This window comes from Diadema antillarum, unplaced genomic scaffold (genome assembly GCF_040938485.1).
Source record: "Diadema antillarum isolate AM-2024a unplaced genomic scaffold, OU_Dant_1.0 seq00000637_RagTag, whole genome shotgun sequence".
NCBI classification, from domain to species: domain Eukaryota; kingdom Metazoa; phylum Echinodermata; class Echinoidea; order Diadematoida; family Diadematidae; genus Diadema; species Diadema antillarum.
In genome coordinates, this window is record NW_027271554.1 from 1275096 (window position 1) to 1291571 (window position 16476).

Sequence of the window (16476 nt, forward strand, 5' to 3'; positions counted from 1 at the left end):
GCGACTCCGCCAGCACATGAATATTTACGTGCGCAGTGTACTGCATACTGATTTCGAAAATGGTGAATGGGATGGGGAGCTAGGACTACGGACCCGTATATGGCCGTGAAAAAAAACGTTTTTTCAAGATCATTGGACCAGTGTGAACAAGAACAAGGTGAACGAAGGGTATTAATTAGATAAGAATCTTATGTATACTATAAAAGTACGTTTTTTCCTCGTGATATTCGAAACTTACGGAGGTGCGAAAATCTGTGACAGACTGTGTATGTTTTTCAAGCTTACCGATATAGCACTCTATTGACTCAGGACGCTCCCACAGTGTGTAACTGTGTATACGGAGCGTCCCGGGGTTAAATCAAGGGTAACATGCTCTAAAGATCAGTTCGGGAAACCCACTCACAAGGGGGGCCCCTCCTTATAAGTAACTCGTCCCCCTTATAAGTAACCCCGTCCCCCTTATAAGTAACCCCCGGGGCACCCCTTATAAGGAGTCTCCACGCTTTTTTGCAATGCAACGCGAAAATGAAAGGACTGCGGCAATTCGCTTGATTATGTCCATAAAGCTTCACAAGTTTCCTAGTTACTCACGAAATTTGAGCAAAATCGGTTTGAGGCATCATATCTAAAATCATGGATTTAAATGCGATGTCAAACGACCCATGCGAATGCTGAAATGCGAGCGATTACTGGCGTGAGTGTCGCCAGGCGCGGCGGCGCGGCAAATGCTTGAGTGCAGACGTGGCGACTGTGTACATGTACTCAGTCGCCCCGTCTGCACTCAAGCATTGCCGCGCCGCCGCGCCTGGCGACACTCGCGCCAGTAATCGCTCGCATTTCAGCATTCGCATGGGTCGTTTGACATCGCATTTAAATCCATGATTTTAGATATGATGCCTCAAACCGATTTTGCTCAAATTTCGTGAGTAACTAGGAAACTTGTGAAGCTTTATGGACATAATCAAGCGAATTGCCGCTGTCCTTTCATTTTCGCGTTGCATTGCAAAAAAGCGTGGAGACTCCTTATAAGGGGTGCCCCGGGGGTTACTTATAAGGGGGACGGGGTTACTTATAAGGGGGACGGGTTACTTATAAGGAGGGGCCCCCCTTGTGAGTGGGTTTCCCGAACTGAGATAGAACTGCCCTGTGCTGTGGTTCTCTGTGTTGTCTGTAGTCATCTAAATGATATGCATGGACCTGGCGATCTGCTTCACGTGGACATTCATAATTTTCGTGTTCATTCATTAAATGCATACCTCTGTCTCTGTCTTTGTCACAAAGACATTTTGAACATTCTTCTCCGCTTTGATCTTATGATCTCCACCGCTTGCAAGATGGAGCAAAACACAACGGCAGCTTTCAAAAATCTATGAACCCATAGAGGGCGGACTGATTTTGCTACAGCACACATTTCTCAGAGACACCTGCCCGAGCATACTCGGGACTCGTCCTCAACGGGTTAAATTAAATTGTAAATGTGCAGAAGATAATAACTGTCTTAAATCAAGGGAAATGCATGTGCGGTTGAGGTCACTGTTTAGACATTTTCATGACCAAAATGCCGAAGTACTTGTAAAGAGAAAGCTGACATTTTAGCTAAGTGACAATGATTTATATCTCATTTATTTACACCTTTTCTGCACATTTGTCAAGAGTAAGAACTCATACTATATAGTAGGGAAGAGGATATGTATGTCTTACTATTAGTCAAGGTCATATGTGTGACCAATAGGGAATGAATCAATAATTTCCAATCCAATGAACGAAATTAGTCTTTGCTGCTTCCCATCTTTGGTGTTTATTCAAAGAAGTTTCCATCTGCAAAGGCACATCAGCCAAATAAGACTGGAATAAGGGATGCAATCATTATTTTCAAGACATCTGTATGTACTCATTATGATGCACATAATCAGGTGGCAGCGGATCTCATACTTCAAAGTGGTTGGATTCTGTAAAAGTTCATTCGTTACTAGGTCCATGGTTCTAAAAGAGAAATCAAGCAAAATTGGTGAATGTTCATGCTCATTTTTGTTGGTAATGTTACGTTGCATTGCTCATCTCATTTTCTTTACAGAGGCCCGATCAGTTGGAAAGAGTGGAGCAGTTCAAGAGGAGAGAAGCCAGGAAAAAGGTGACAAAAAGTCTCTTTGTGTGACTGCATTGTAAAAAGTCACTCAGGATGATTTTTTTTTCCAGTAAGCCAAAAACTATGCATTTTGAGTCAGCTCCTTACACTTGTAAGTGATTTGAGGTTTTAGGTGTTTCCTGGCAGAGTCAAATAAAACTACCATTTCTCTTACCCCATTTAGAGTCCTCCAAAACATGGCACAACTTCTAAGGCCCAAATTCACAAAGGTGGTACAATAGAAACCATGGTTTAAACCATGGACAATTTGTACAGAGCGCCAAGTGTTACATGGCCTAGTGTGTATTTGGTTAGGAAATGACAAAATTTTCGTCAATGAAATGATTATTTCGTCAACGAAATGAACATTTCGTTGACGAAATGATCATTTCGTTAATGAGATGAATATTTCATCAACGAAGTGGTCATTTCGTTGACGAAATGACTGATTTCATAATGAAATACAGTAGTTCCTTGCGACACTTGGCGCTCCATACAAATTGTCCATGGTTTAAACCATGGTTTCAATTGTACCACCTTCGTGAATTCGGGCCAAAAGGTTTCATCTGGTATGTCCTCGGGAGGTCCTCCTGAGGTCCTCCTACAATTGTAGTTACAGGGACTCTAGGCAGGGTTTCTGTCTAATTTGCAGTGATGGAATAAGAAAGAGGCATCTCTCATTTCAGTCGTAAACCCGATGATTTCCCATCTTAGTTTGTGACATACAGGGTATTCATGATACTGGAGTCGATATTTATTTGGAATATCACTCAACTTGTGAAATTTGCGAAAATAAAAGCGCTGCGAAATACAGCACATCTAATCCATCAGTGTTTAATGTTTGACAGGGATGTCACATGATCCTAGAAGCATCACTTTACATTACCAGGTAGTTGTGATCAATGTTCAAGGGATAGTACAGTTTTGGTTGAGATGAGAATTAGGCTTTTAAATTTTTGCAAGATACCAAGAAAACACTTATGATATAGTACAGAGCATACCGTTTTAAGAGGAATTCAAAGTTTATTTGATGAAAATCGGGTTTGGAATAACTGAAACATCCAAAAACAAAGTAAAACAAAGCGATCGTTACAAAGTGTGGGTCCCACACTTTACTAGAATCGTTCTTTTTTGGATATCTCGGCCATTTCAAAACCAATTTTTATCAAATAAACATTGAATTCCTCATAAAATTGCATGCTCTTTCATATTTCATATGAGATTTCTCATTATCTCACCTAAAAATGTTAGAAACCTGAAATTACGTCTCAACCAGACCTGTATGATCCCTTTCATGTTGCAGGATAAACCATGAATAGTGCTTGAGTTTTGTCTATAGTATATGGTCAGTTTCACAGTAAAGGGTGTAACTTTAATGTGGCAAGGGTCAAAAATTAAAGTTGTGTTTCCATTTTTATCTTTGCCTTTATTTTATATAGGAATGTCTATATTTTCAATATTTTGTCATTCCAGAGCTTAATTCTTTGGCTAAATATGAAAAATGAAGTGACTATTATGGAATTTTAGATAAATTTAGGTAAAAACAATAAGAATGTTTTGGTCACCCACAGCAACCAAATGAAGATAAATGGTGGATGTAATGCAACTTTTCATTTGCTGTGAACATGTATTTGAAATATCAAAACACTTTTCCCCCAACAGATATTCGCTCTTGCAATTATTTGGATGTGAACTTCAAATTCCAAGGTAAAAATGGTACCAGACAAACTATTTTTAAGTTAAAAGAATGTTCTAGAAGCAAGAGCCACTCTAAACATAGCCCTAAATTATCTCTTGGTAACAAACATTTATCAACCAAAATCCCAAAGAAATTCGATTATTTTTGACAAAGTTGAAATTTTCAGACTTGTGAGTTTCGGAGGCTTCAGTTAACAAACTAGTGTGTTTCGGAGGCTTCAAAACTGCTAACACAAAGTTCTAGTCTTGTATTCACTTAAAATAATAAAACTACAGTAAGCAACTATCACTATACATGCTAGAATACCGACAGGGCATCAATAAAATGTGAATAACAGTATACAGATGTACATTTTATGGCAGTGCATAATGTTTACCCTTCATGCTTATTATTATAAGGAAATTGGCTTCCACAAAAGTGAATAACAAACTGTGTACACTTTGAGCAATGCTAAGTTCAAATTTATGACATTACATGAGGCAATATGATTCTAAAGGGAAATGCAACAGTAGCAATGAAAGTACACTGATTAGGAACATCTTCTTTTTTTTTTTTTGCGGCTTAAAGTTAGCAGCAATGCATGTTTCGGAGGCTTCATCATAACTGCTAACATGCAAAAATGGTCCATTTTAAGGTGATATGAAGTACATTAATGCAGCTGATTGTTTCCAAATACACAACTAACAATGTTTTAACATGTAAAATAGTATTTATTTGTATGCAGAAAACAGACTTTCCAACATGTATGTTAAGAGACAAAGAAAAATATTTTAAATCTTTATGCTCAGTTGTATACATACACTGTATTTGCATATGCATGACTTTGGCAATGCAGAACATGATTAGGCTACACACGTACAGCTGTATGCATTTGTCAAACTTTTCATCATAATGCAGTAAGAATTACTTTCAATGAGTTAGAACTGTAGCTAGACTTAATGCAAAGATTATGCTTGCTTGCTTTATAAGTGCAGTTTGTGGGATGTATATTGACATAAACCACCCATCATAATTGTTTTTATGTGAAATCAATTTCAACTGTTGATGAGAAAAGGATAGAAAATAGACTATGTGATGGCATGACGGTTAGATTACAACATAGCATTGTAAAATATAGAAAGGGGAAAAAAGGCTTATAAACATTCTTTTGCATATGGACCATGCCTGATATCCCCTACTATAGCTATCAAATGCAGTGATCATGGTCATAGAACAGCAATCTTAAACACCGATCAGCCATTCCATGTAAGGGTCATCATCAAACTGTCATCATCAAAATGGAGTTGGAATAATCAATATATTGGTGATATTATCATGGAGCTCAATAGAAATTGAAATGGTCAAGATCCCATTCATCTTTTTGAATCGCCTGTTGAAAAGATAAATGTACATACCCTACCCATGACTATGTACATACCCTACCCATGACTGTGTATGAATTTGAATATAAAAAAAAATGTTGACCAAATGTATAGTTTCCTATGATATATGATAGTTAGAATTTTACTTTCTTTTTATGTGGTATACAAGTCACCCCTGTTTCATATCATTTAATTTTTAATTTACTAATTCTTCAAAGGCTCCTTTTTTTATAGTTATTTTATAAAATTTCAATTTGTGTGACTCCTGTGACAGCTAGGAGGCCTGTTTTTGAAGGTACACATTGAGAAATTGCTAACAGAACTTTTACTGTTTCTAAAAATGACAACCTTTTTAGCAAAAAATTAAAAAGCAGCAAATGTGTTTAAATATCTAAGTTTGTTAGAAACCCACAAGTTTGTTTTAAATAGTATATAAACCCACAGACTACAGTTTTAACCCTTTGAATTTCAAAATAGTTAGGGGCTTGTAACTTTTTCCAGAAAAGCCAGGACTAAACAGATTATAAAGATTTCAATCATTTCAATATTGTTCTTCATGAACATTCTGTAACTTCTCCAGTCACCCACCCATGTAAACTACATGTACATGTACCCCATGACAACAGGCCATTTATAAGTAGAGGTCTATATGTCATTTATAAACAATCCTATCCCAACCATTACTGTCCATTTACTGCACTGAGAACTACATCCGCAAACATGTCATAGAGTCTCACACGTGTACGCAAAGAGATGTTTCGTATTAAACACAAGTTACATTTTGTTTAATCAAAAATAGTCAAGTGGTCCATGCCAGCATGATAAAGTATGGAAAATAGGGTATAGTATCAAGATTGTGTTGCACCTAGCATGCATTAGATCTGACATACAGACTGACATGAAAACCTGTCTGAATGAAGTAATCAAATGTCAAAATTCCAAAACAGTACGCTGTGATCCAAGTCACACCACAGAAATGATAATCTGCAAGACGTTAGCTATTTTCAAATCCACTCACAAATTTATTGATTAATTACTTTCCTCCAAATAAGTATTGGAAATGAAAGCCAAAGAACTTGTTAAGAAATGGAAAGCTAAAAAAGTCAAGATTTTAGTACGGCAAAAACAAGTGCCATGTGAGTAACAATGGAATGGATTTGTCAATGGGTTATAAATGGACATGTAAAAGATTGTGTTTCGAAACTATTACACTCAGATGATAGTGAGTCAAAAGTGTAAAAATCCAAAAAATATTTTCCACCATTTGCTCTTTGTCATGCATAAAAGATAGAACCTTAAATTCAAAAGTAATATATTTCTTAGTTAAGTGTATGCTTCCCTCTTGAATAACCATCTATTAAAGTCCTTGAATCTTCAGGACAGTAATAGTGTTCAGTTCGTGTAGTTAACACTAAATAATCAAGTAATTGTTTGGTCTTCATCATCAAAGTGTAACCAGTCAAAAGAGTGATACAAATATGGTCACAACACTTCAACTTCTCTCAAGAGTAAAAATGAGTTATCCAACTTCAGAACATTGATGTATCCACAACTACTTGCTTTGTTGCACTACTGTTGCATGATGTGGGCATGCACGCAAGCTGGAAGTCACTTTCATTACGCACAATATCTAGCCTGTTCCATTGTTTCAAAAGGAAACCTACAAAATAAATGTTTTTCATACATTTAAACAACTATCTACACCTTGCTTGAGGAATCATTACGTCTCATTCAGTCCAAACAGTTATTTGATAGACTTAGAATTACACAATTGTAATCAAAACATTCCATTTACATGCTGTTAACATAAAATGAAGCCTCCGAAACATCTGGAAAATTAATTTGGTATGCCTTATGTTTTTATGAAAATCATGTATGCTATGTAGAAAGTGATGGATAAATTGTGTCTTTTTTGGTTGATATACACTGTTTAAACATATTTGTAGGGCAACATCCTCATCTGCTCATATTTTATTGCTGAATGAAAAGGTGAGTTATGTGTGACACGTCTGCACTGTTTAAGAAAAATAGGTAAATCGTATAGTAAATCTATATTGGTGAGTAAACAAAGAAGCCAGAAAACTGAATGTGATTAAATATCTTTAGATATGTCATAAGCAATCATTGGGTGGGTGAACAATAAATCTAATTTGATTTTGTCCAGAGAAAATCACAAAAATGCAGTGTTAACATCCGTATGAAGCCTCCGAAACCACTTTTTCTCTATAAAGTGTATTGGCTCAAAAAAATTATTGCCATATCATTATGTTTTTATCATTTTTGTTGTCTGTCCATGTCTGTTGATGATTTCATGGCATAATTTGGGGCAGACACTCAAAAGAATTTATCAGAAATGTCAAATTAGATGTTTTTGCTGTTTCGGAGGCTTCAATGCGTCTCGGAGGCTTCACGTGTTAACGGAAAATTTGTATTGTCTCCTATTTTCAGAGAGTTTGGCGGATCTTAACTATTTTTGGTCTATTAGGTTAGGGCCCCATGTCCTACATTTTGACATATAAATTAGGTCGCTTCTCTTATCTATATTCATATTATTTGACTAAACACTTTGTTTCGGAGGCTTCAAAACTGCTAACGGAAATTTCACTTGATAGAATCAAATTATCACAAAATTTCAAATAGCCCTAGAATCAAGTAAACTTTGATGTAAGTCTAAAGTTTAGATGTACCTTACTATTTTCAGCATAAAAGAAAGTAACCAAAACACACCCACTGATCATTACTGTCCATCAAAGTTTGTAAACAATTGTTAACGGAAAATGAAGCCTCCGAAACCTCAAATTTGAAGTCATAGCATTCTAAAATAAAGGGCCAGATGCAAACCAAACTAATTTGGTCATTTCAATTGACCATACAACTATGCGTTTAACATAAAAAATTAGATCTCTGCAGTTGCTGTAGAAAATTATTAACATTTCAAAAATGGTATATAAATTTCAATGCAACAAAATAGTCATTTTTAGGGTACATATGTGACTGTCAAAACAAAACGCATCAATACCTGGACCTGATTATGCTACCCAAGGTGGCTACTCATAAGGTGACTCACATGGGAAAAAATCTTTGAGATCTGTAAATCTATGTGTTCAGGGTGGGCAAAAAGGCTAAAAATTGAAAGTTACACCCTTTACCGTGAAACTGACCATATGTGTATGGGAATGCATTACATTAGGGCTCAGCATGCCTGAGGGCAACAGTAAAATAATTACTTTTATGAGCCCTAGCCCATGTATTGCTTCCCTGTTCATACTTTGTGGTATACGTCAACTCTGCTATTTCCATGTAAATGTATGTTATGTTAATGCTAGGGCCATTTTCATTTAGCTGAATAAATAAATAAATAAATATTGATGACAATAATGACAATAATAATAACAATAATAATAATAAACACACACAAAAATGAATGTCAGCAGGATCCCTATATATGAAAAAAAAAACAGTTATTACCAAGATGTATTGCATTCCAACCCCCTGCAGGCTTCAGTTGAAGCCCGCCTGAAGACGGCCATGCAGTCACAGCTGGATGGAGTCAGAACAGGACTTACGCAGCTGCATAGCGCCCTCACTGGTATTCGGGAGATCAGAACATGGTGAGAAAATGAAATGAGTTAAAAAGGTAGAAAACAAACAAAAACAATTTGACCTTTCTGGATATGAATCATTATCAAATCATGGTATTATTTGATATACACAATACTGAACAAGCTGAGATTTAACTGTTCATGGATATTACAAAGTTTTCAAACTGCATGTGATTCTGGTGTTGGTACAATTCCATTCTCTTCATTCACATATCAGCACAAATCAAACTTACCATTAGCTTGGATTTATCAATAGCTAACATAAATATCAATCTTCTGCTACTTGCCCAAATGACTTCATTTAAACTTCAGAACAGGAGAGGACAATGTATACAAATTTGGTCAAAGTGATGTCATGCATACACTAGATATATTAGTATAATTCTTCTGTTGAAGTTGCTGCAGTCTTGAAGATTGTGCGCTGTCCATGCATTTGTGGAACTGAAACTATGATTTTAACACAAGAGTCAATGGAAACGGGTGATGTCAGCCATAGGATATCCATTTTTGCTCAAACAAAATTGTATGGATGAGAGCAATAGTGTACAATTATACTTTTAATTACATGTCACATTATAGGCAAATTGCCAGTCGGATATCTACATTCTGTCTACCAGGTGTTGTATACAGGTAATATACAAATAATGAATGTTGTTTGAGTGTGCAATAATGGACAGAATTTTTTATGAGGTAACAGATGAAATGATCCATTCAACGAGGCTGAGATAAATGGATCGATGATTTCATCATTCAACAAGTGAAATATTCTGTCCCTTGCACGAATGACAAACATTTATTATTTTTTTGCAACTGATTGACAAATTGCCCTACATCGACGTAAATAAGCACTGAATTGATCAGTGTCTTAGTTGTAGCCATGATAAAAAATCATGGGCGTACATACTCGAGCAGGATTTGAACCTACGACCTCCTGATCACCGGACATTTATCGTGGCTACTACTAAGACACTGATCCATTCAGTGCTTATTTACGTCGATGTAGGGCAATTTGTCAATCAGTTGCAATGAAAACATCTCGACGGAAGAAAATCATGAATTTGAACATTTATTATTTGTTCTACGTATATAACACCTAAAAATAGATCTTTGTCATTTAATTTTTTTTAATGAATTTGGCAACAAATGAGAATGAGCGAGATCTGAGATTGAAAGAGCTACATTGTAGTGCTCTCTGAGTGCTATACACTAGCACACTGTCCAGTAATATGCTTGATCACATGCACAATGCAAATTCAAGCATCTTCCATTCATAGTGTGCTGGGCTATCAGCATGCATTGAAATAGAGCAAATTGTAGGGATCCAAGATTGCAAGGTAAATGGAGCCAAGTTTGCATAAATGATGATATAATAGTAAAATGGGACAAATGATTGATATCAAACAACCAATCAAATGACAAGGATCTATTTAGGTGATATGTAAAATGTGACCCTGCATCACAAAACCAACAAAAAGTTGTCAGACATGGATTTTTAAGTAAGGGTAGATTCTGAAAGAGTAGACTCTAAGCTTTAAAATGATGTAAGACTCAATTCAAAGGACTCCCTTAACCTACTGTGGTATCTAAATACTGGAAAGAAAGCACACACTCTGGAAAAGTGTGAACTGAGAAAAGAGCCTCTGAAGTACAAGGTCTATTCAAGTGCTAAATCTTTACCAAGCCATGCTAGCTGTAATTTGAATTGGTCAAAAAACAGGATACACACCACTGGAGCAACAACAATGAAGGGATTACTAGATTAAGCTGTAATAGCGCATGTTCTATAAACACATTCTGTTGAGGATTGATGCCAACTTTCAAAGCAGTAGTGTTATCATTTCAAAAGTTATTGGACTTGAAAGTGAAGAGTGTGCAAAGAATTTCAAGAAATGAAAAGGGGTCTCTAATAAAGACATACCTGAGCATTCTGCTCTCCCCCAAAAAAAGGGGTTGTAGAAAAATTGCTGAAAGCACACTTTCCCATTTATGTTATGATCCCAAACTAAAGAATAGTGTAGAAGAAGGATAGCTCTTTTAGAAAATATGAAAAACTCAAGATTGACTTGGTTAACCCATTTCACCTTTTTTGAGCCCTCACGTAAAATCAATGGGTGCAACTTTCTGTTGGTTTTGTGATGCACGGTCACATATAAGACATTCTGTCTACTATCTTTTTCCCCTATATCTTCCTGGTCGCCATAAGAGATAAAATATATACAAATTACCAGGCAGTGACAGTACAAGTCCAGTGCATATAGAATAGACAAAATCATGACTGAAATGGTCAGATAATTTCATTTCTCCCGGATAATCGATGTTAAGTATTGTCAAATACACAAAATGTGAACAATAGTTATAATAAAAATGTTTCCAGACTAAACCGTCTACACCCCATTTCCCTCACTGCAGGGTCAAGGAGGTGGACGTTAGGTATCGAGAATGCGCTGAGCTGACCTCCACCCTCGGAGATGTCAAGGAAGTAGCGAGTCAACACAGTCAGGTATGCTGTACGCTCCTTTCTTCCTCCCGTATAAATGCCTACCGTTGTCATCCATTGTTCTGATGTCATCAGCTGAGTACCATGAGAGCGCTATTGCATTCTAAGATTTGAGCCTAATTAAAAATCTAACAATCAGTTTTCATGAAATAAAAGTTGTCTTAATCAAAAGTGGGTATATTAATAAGCATTGTTCCAAATATTGGTAAACTATTGCCCTTGTGGTTTGATTTTTTTTTTTACTGGAAATTGAAATAGTTTAAAATTGAAACCATAATGTAGAGTAGATCAGGCTCTACAGAGTGATACCAATAACTCAATACCCCCCCCCCACCCTACCACAAAAAAAGAAAAAAAATGTGATAAAGCCTTTGTCTTTCTCAGCCAACAATATTGCAGCTGTTTTCTTTGTAATGAGCATGATGATATTTAGTGTTGTTATGTTCTTCATTATATTACAGTATTGTTACTGTTATTGTTATAATTATTGATATTATTGTGATGATGGTGATAGTGATGATGATGATTATGATTATAATGATTGTAATTATTGTTATGATGATTATTATTTTCATTATCATCATCATCAGTGCCCTCAAGTTGGTCTGTATACCACAACTTCATACTTTGACTATCTGCACTGGGTATTCTATCTCCACCCCATTGCAGTAAATAAAGAGGTTTATGCACAATGCAAAAGCAAGCATTTCAGACATACAGATGCGTTAAATTCCTTGTTTGCATGTCCTATTATTAAAATTAACCATATTTGACACCAAAAAGCCCCAGCCACTCCTAAGAGAGAAAATATTGCCAATGTTACTGTGAACCAACAACGTGTGGGAAGAGTTCAAACCGTTAATCATGCTCCCCCATAGACTGTCTTTAAAGGGATGGTATAGTTTTGGTTGAGATAGGGGATTGAGATTTTAACCTTTTGTGAGATAATTCCGAACCACTCATGAAATATTACAGAGTATACAATTCTAAGAAGAATTGCAAGTTTTGAAATAAGTCTTGAAATGACCGAGATATCCCAAAACAAAGTAAAACAAGTGGTCCTCATAAAAGGTCGGTTCCATCTTTTATTAGAACCTCTTTGTTGTTGGACATTTTTGGATAATTTTTCCCTATCTGTGCCAACCCCACCCCCATCCAACCTACTTGTAGCTTTAAAAATTGCACAGATGTGTCATTAGCTGCATTTACACATAGGAGTTAGTGCTTTTTGCATCACAATGCAAATATCCATGTTATTTGCCCCCCCCCCCCCAAAAAAAAAAGCCACCAAATAAATAAATGAATAAGTAAATAAATAAATAAATAAGATAAATAAATAAATAAATGAATAAATAAATAAATAAATAAATAAAAATGTTTGGCTCAGAGTGTTAAAAAGCGTTTTCAAATCCCGGACAGTGAGACTGTGCTTGCATAGCAATGACCACAGCATGACTTAGGGTGCCCTGGTGTAGTACAGGTTGCATTATGGGATTGAAAAGAACTTGACAAGATTTCTTTGAGTGGCATTGACACAGACACCAAGCCAAGCAAATTATCAAGAAGGATTTATAGAAAATTAGTCCACATGGACAGATTTTTTGCACCACAATGCATGTGAGAATGAGAGAATTATTTTTTCCCCCACCGCAAATATTAATGTTTTTCGCACTGTGTTGCAAAAATTTGTTTAAGACTGTAATTTTGTGCTTGTACTTGTTTGAAAGTGACTATTCTGCATCTGTCTCATGATTGAGTCCTGATTTTGTACTTTTATTTAAATTTTTGTTTTCTTTCATCTCATCCAGCTAGCAGCAGCTGTGGAAAACTTGAAGCACATCTTCACTGTCCCAGAGAATGTGAAGAAGACGGAGATGTATATTCAGGATGAGAAACTGCTGCATGCACACAAAGGGTATTAAAACTTCCCTCCTGTTTAAAGTTTGCAGTTTTTTTATGGATTCACTTATTTGTTCATTCATTTTAATCACCATTTATTTATATATCTGTATATAAATGTATGTGTATCTATCTATCTATCTATCTGTCCATCTAACTATCTACCTATCTATAATATGTATTCAGCAGTTATTTGCACATTTTTTATTCATTTATGTGTGAAGAACCACGTTTGTTGCCTTTCAGGGCAGGCAAGATAAGTACGTTGGTCTTCGGAATACTTAAATGTGTATTGTGCACATCTGTTTACTGTTATTTTTTCTATTTTCTTATATTCTTTTTTTTTTTCTAAATGTAATGCTGTGCAGGGTGCTACATAACTTTATTTCACCACTTGCCCGGTCGGGCAAGCAGATTTTCAAATTTGGTGTGAAACACTTGCCCGAATGATAATTTTACTTGCCCGAAAAGAAAGTCCAAAATATAAGGAAATGATATAGAAAATCATGTGTAAGTAAAGGGCTTAATAAAACACTATCACTTGAATCCAGCACAACAAACTTGGTCTGATCAAGTGAAGTGTTTCCGTTGAAATGCATTAGGGCTTCTTCACTTAAGTGTTGGAAGGTTGCTGAAATGATGTGTTGCATCACTAAACAGCTATTATCGTGGGGCTTCTGTATGGTTGACTTTGTAGGTTTGTTGGGGGGAATAAGTGAAAAAATGGTGTTTTCACAACTTTCTTGCTTGCCCAATTCGGGCAAGCATTTGTTCTCATTGTTCAATAAACACTTGCCCAAATTTGATTTGTTTTTTGTTTTGTTTTTTCACTTGCCCTGGGCAATCAGGCAAGTGTTTATGTAGCACCCTGCTGTGGTATTGTTCATATGTGGTAGGTGAGTACTGACAACTAATTCTGAAGTGATTAAATGTGATTTGAAAGACTTGTATTCATTGCACATAAAGTGGAATACAGTATTACGCTATGCCCAAAGAAGTTATCACCCGCTTGAGTGGTCCAGTGGACAGGAATACAGACTCTTAATGTAGAGGACCCAGGTTCAAGTCCACTGGCAGCAAATGGTAGTGCACTCGGGCAAAAATACTTCAATCCTGAGGTTTGCTTCAGAGCCGTTTGTGTGGTTGCTGGTTGCATTTTCAAGCATTTATATGCTTCCTTTGTGGCAAAGGAGCACATAATGGAGACTTTAATTGTCTCTGCCTTATATTTTTGTGCATTGATTAAAGACTACTATTGAAGCAATTATAGAGTTTAGCATGCATATATGCTAATAGGCTGCACATATATGTGACCCTGCACCTCAAAACAAACAAAAAGTCGCCAGACATTAATTTTTAGTTAAGACCATATTCTGAAAGAGCAGACTTTAAGCTTTAAAATGATGTATAACTCAAATCAAATGGACTCTCCTAACCTATCTAAATATTGGAAAGAAAGCACAAACTCAGGAAAAGTGTGAACTGAGAAAAGAGGCTCTGAGGGACAGTGTGTATTCAAGCGCTTAATCTTTACCAAACTGTGCTGGCTGTGCAATGAAAGGGACAAGAAACAGGAAGTAAACCACCAGAGTAACAACAATGAAGGGATTATTGGATTAAACTGAAATTAAACATGCCTCATTAACACATTCTGTCCATAATTAATGCCAACTTTCAAAGCAGTAGCACTATCCTTTCAAAAGTTATTAGAGTTGAAAGTGAAGAGTGTGGACAAGGTTTTTCAGAAATGAAAAAGGGATTCTAAAGACACACCTAATCACACTATTCTACCAAAAATGTTCGAGATAAACTGCTAAAAAAACACACTTTCCTGCCCGTTTTATGATACCAAATTTTAGCATAATGTAAAAGAAGACCCTCTCTTACAGAAAACATGAAAAAGTCAAGTTCGGCTAGGTTGACCCACTTCATTTATTTTCAGTCCTCACACAAAATCAGTGTGTGCGACTTTATGTTTGTTTTGAGGTGCACGGTCACATATATAAGACCAGGATGCTGGCATACATGTTGAACGATATATACAGGGATCATACCTCACTTGTACAGTTGTATCTGGCATTCCTGTCAGAAGGGCTGTGTTGACAATTATCATTTTATAGTTATGTTCAGATGGCGATCCTTTATTTTGAGAATAAGCTCATAGTTAAGTATGGGGTGCCAAGTGTTGCATGGTCTCTTTCGTCTCAAAATCGGTTATCGGTCATGAAATGACAATTTCGTGTTGAAATTGGTTTTTCGTTGTCAAGTAACGTCAAGTTTGTCAACGAAAAAACAATTTTGTCACAAATTGTCATTTCATGATGAAAGAGACCATGCAACGCTTGGCGGCCCATACTTCACTATGAGCTTATCCCCAATGTTAGCTCATCCTTGAAGTTAAGGAGCACCTTCTGGATGTCACTAATAGCAGCTTATTAGTGGAAAACTGAGCAAAGAAAATGGGATTTCATCAGGATTCGAACCCGCGACCTCCGGAGTGCTAGCCCGGTGCTCTACTGACTGAGCTATAGAAAGCCCTAGTACAGTGTTTGTCCCAGAAACCCGTAATTCTCAAAGAGTAGCTTAGTGACTCTTTCTTTGTATTCAACCCCATTCAGCCTAATGGAACTGGAGAGTTCCCGAGATGACCTCCTGTACGAACTCCACAAACAGCCGTCAGATAACCCCATGGACAACCACGTAAGTTCTGGTTTGTTGTGTTTTATTGTGATTTCTCTTGTTCTTATGCTTGTTCATTATATGTTTTCTGTCCTTTTTGTTTTTTATTGCTTGTTTGTTTGGATTTGTTTGCTTGAAGATAAATGAAATTCTCTGTATACTTGCTTGTGGAATTACATTTTTACCTTTGTCATCTCGGTGGCAAAGATGAGGCCGGAGTGTCTTAAACAAAAACAGCCTTCTTGTATCAGTTTCTCTTCAGTTGATGAATGAATGGTACTTAGCAGGAGTATAAATGCAACTATTAGCATTCTGTTTTATGTATAGGGAGGTTCATAACCTACGTTTTTTCAAATATTTTTCTCTTTGTTCCCACAGCTTCTGCAAAAATACTTTGCTGATGTAGAAAAACTATCGGTAAGTGACATTGGATTGCATTTATTTTGCCAGTTCCATCACTGATAAATATATATTATGGCTGTAACATTATCTTTCTCCTATCTAATGCAAAAGTAAGTTTGTGCTGTGTGATAATGCAGTGAAATATAGAATAGGTGGAAAAGGAACATGAACGGAGATGACACAGGTGATGACAGCAGCTCATTGATTGTAAA

General features: G+C 36.3%; 1 protein-coding gene across 1 annotated transcript in view; it reads left to right on the forward strand.

Moving 5' to 3' along the window:
• LOC139736351 (exocyst complex component 3-like) overlaps positions 1-16476 on the forward strand; it is a 55695-nt gene that overhangs the window by 1041 nt on the left and 38178 nt on the right. Inside the window, exons 2-7 of the mRNA XM_071647106.1 lie at positions 2075-2131; positions 8684-8796; positions 11197-11287; positions 13093-13199; positions 15802-15883; positions 16241-16279. Of these exons, the coding sequence (XP_071503207.1) occupies positions 2075-2131; positions 8684-8796; positions 11197-11287; positions 13093-13199; positions 15802-15883; positions 16241-16279 (489 nt within the window). The remainder of the gene's footprint in view (positions 1-2074; positions 2132-8683; positions 8797-11196; positions 11288-13092; positions 13200-15801; positions 15884-16240; positions 16280-16476) is intronic.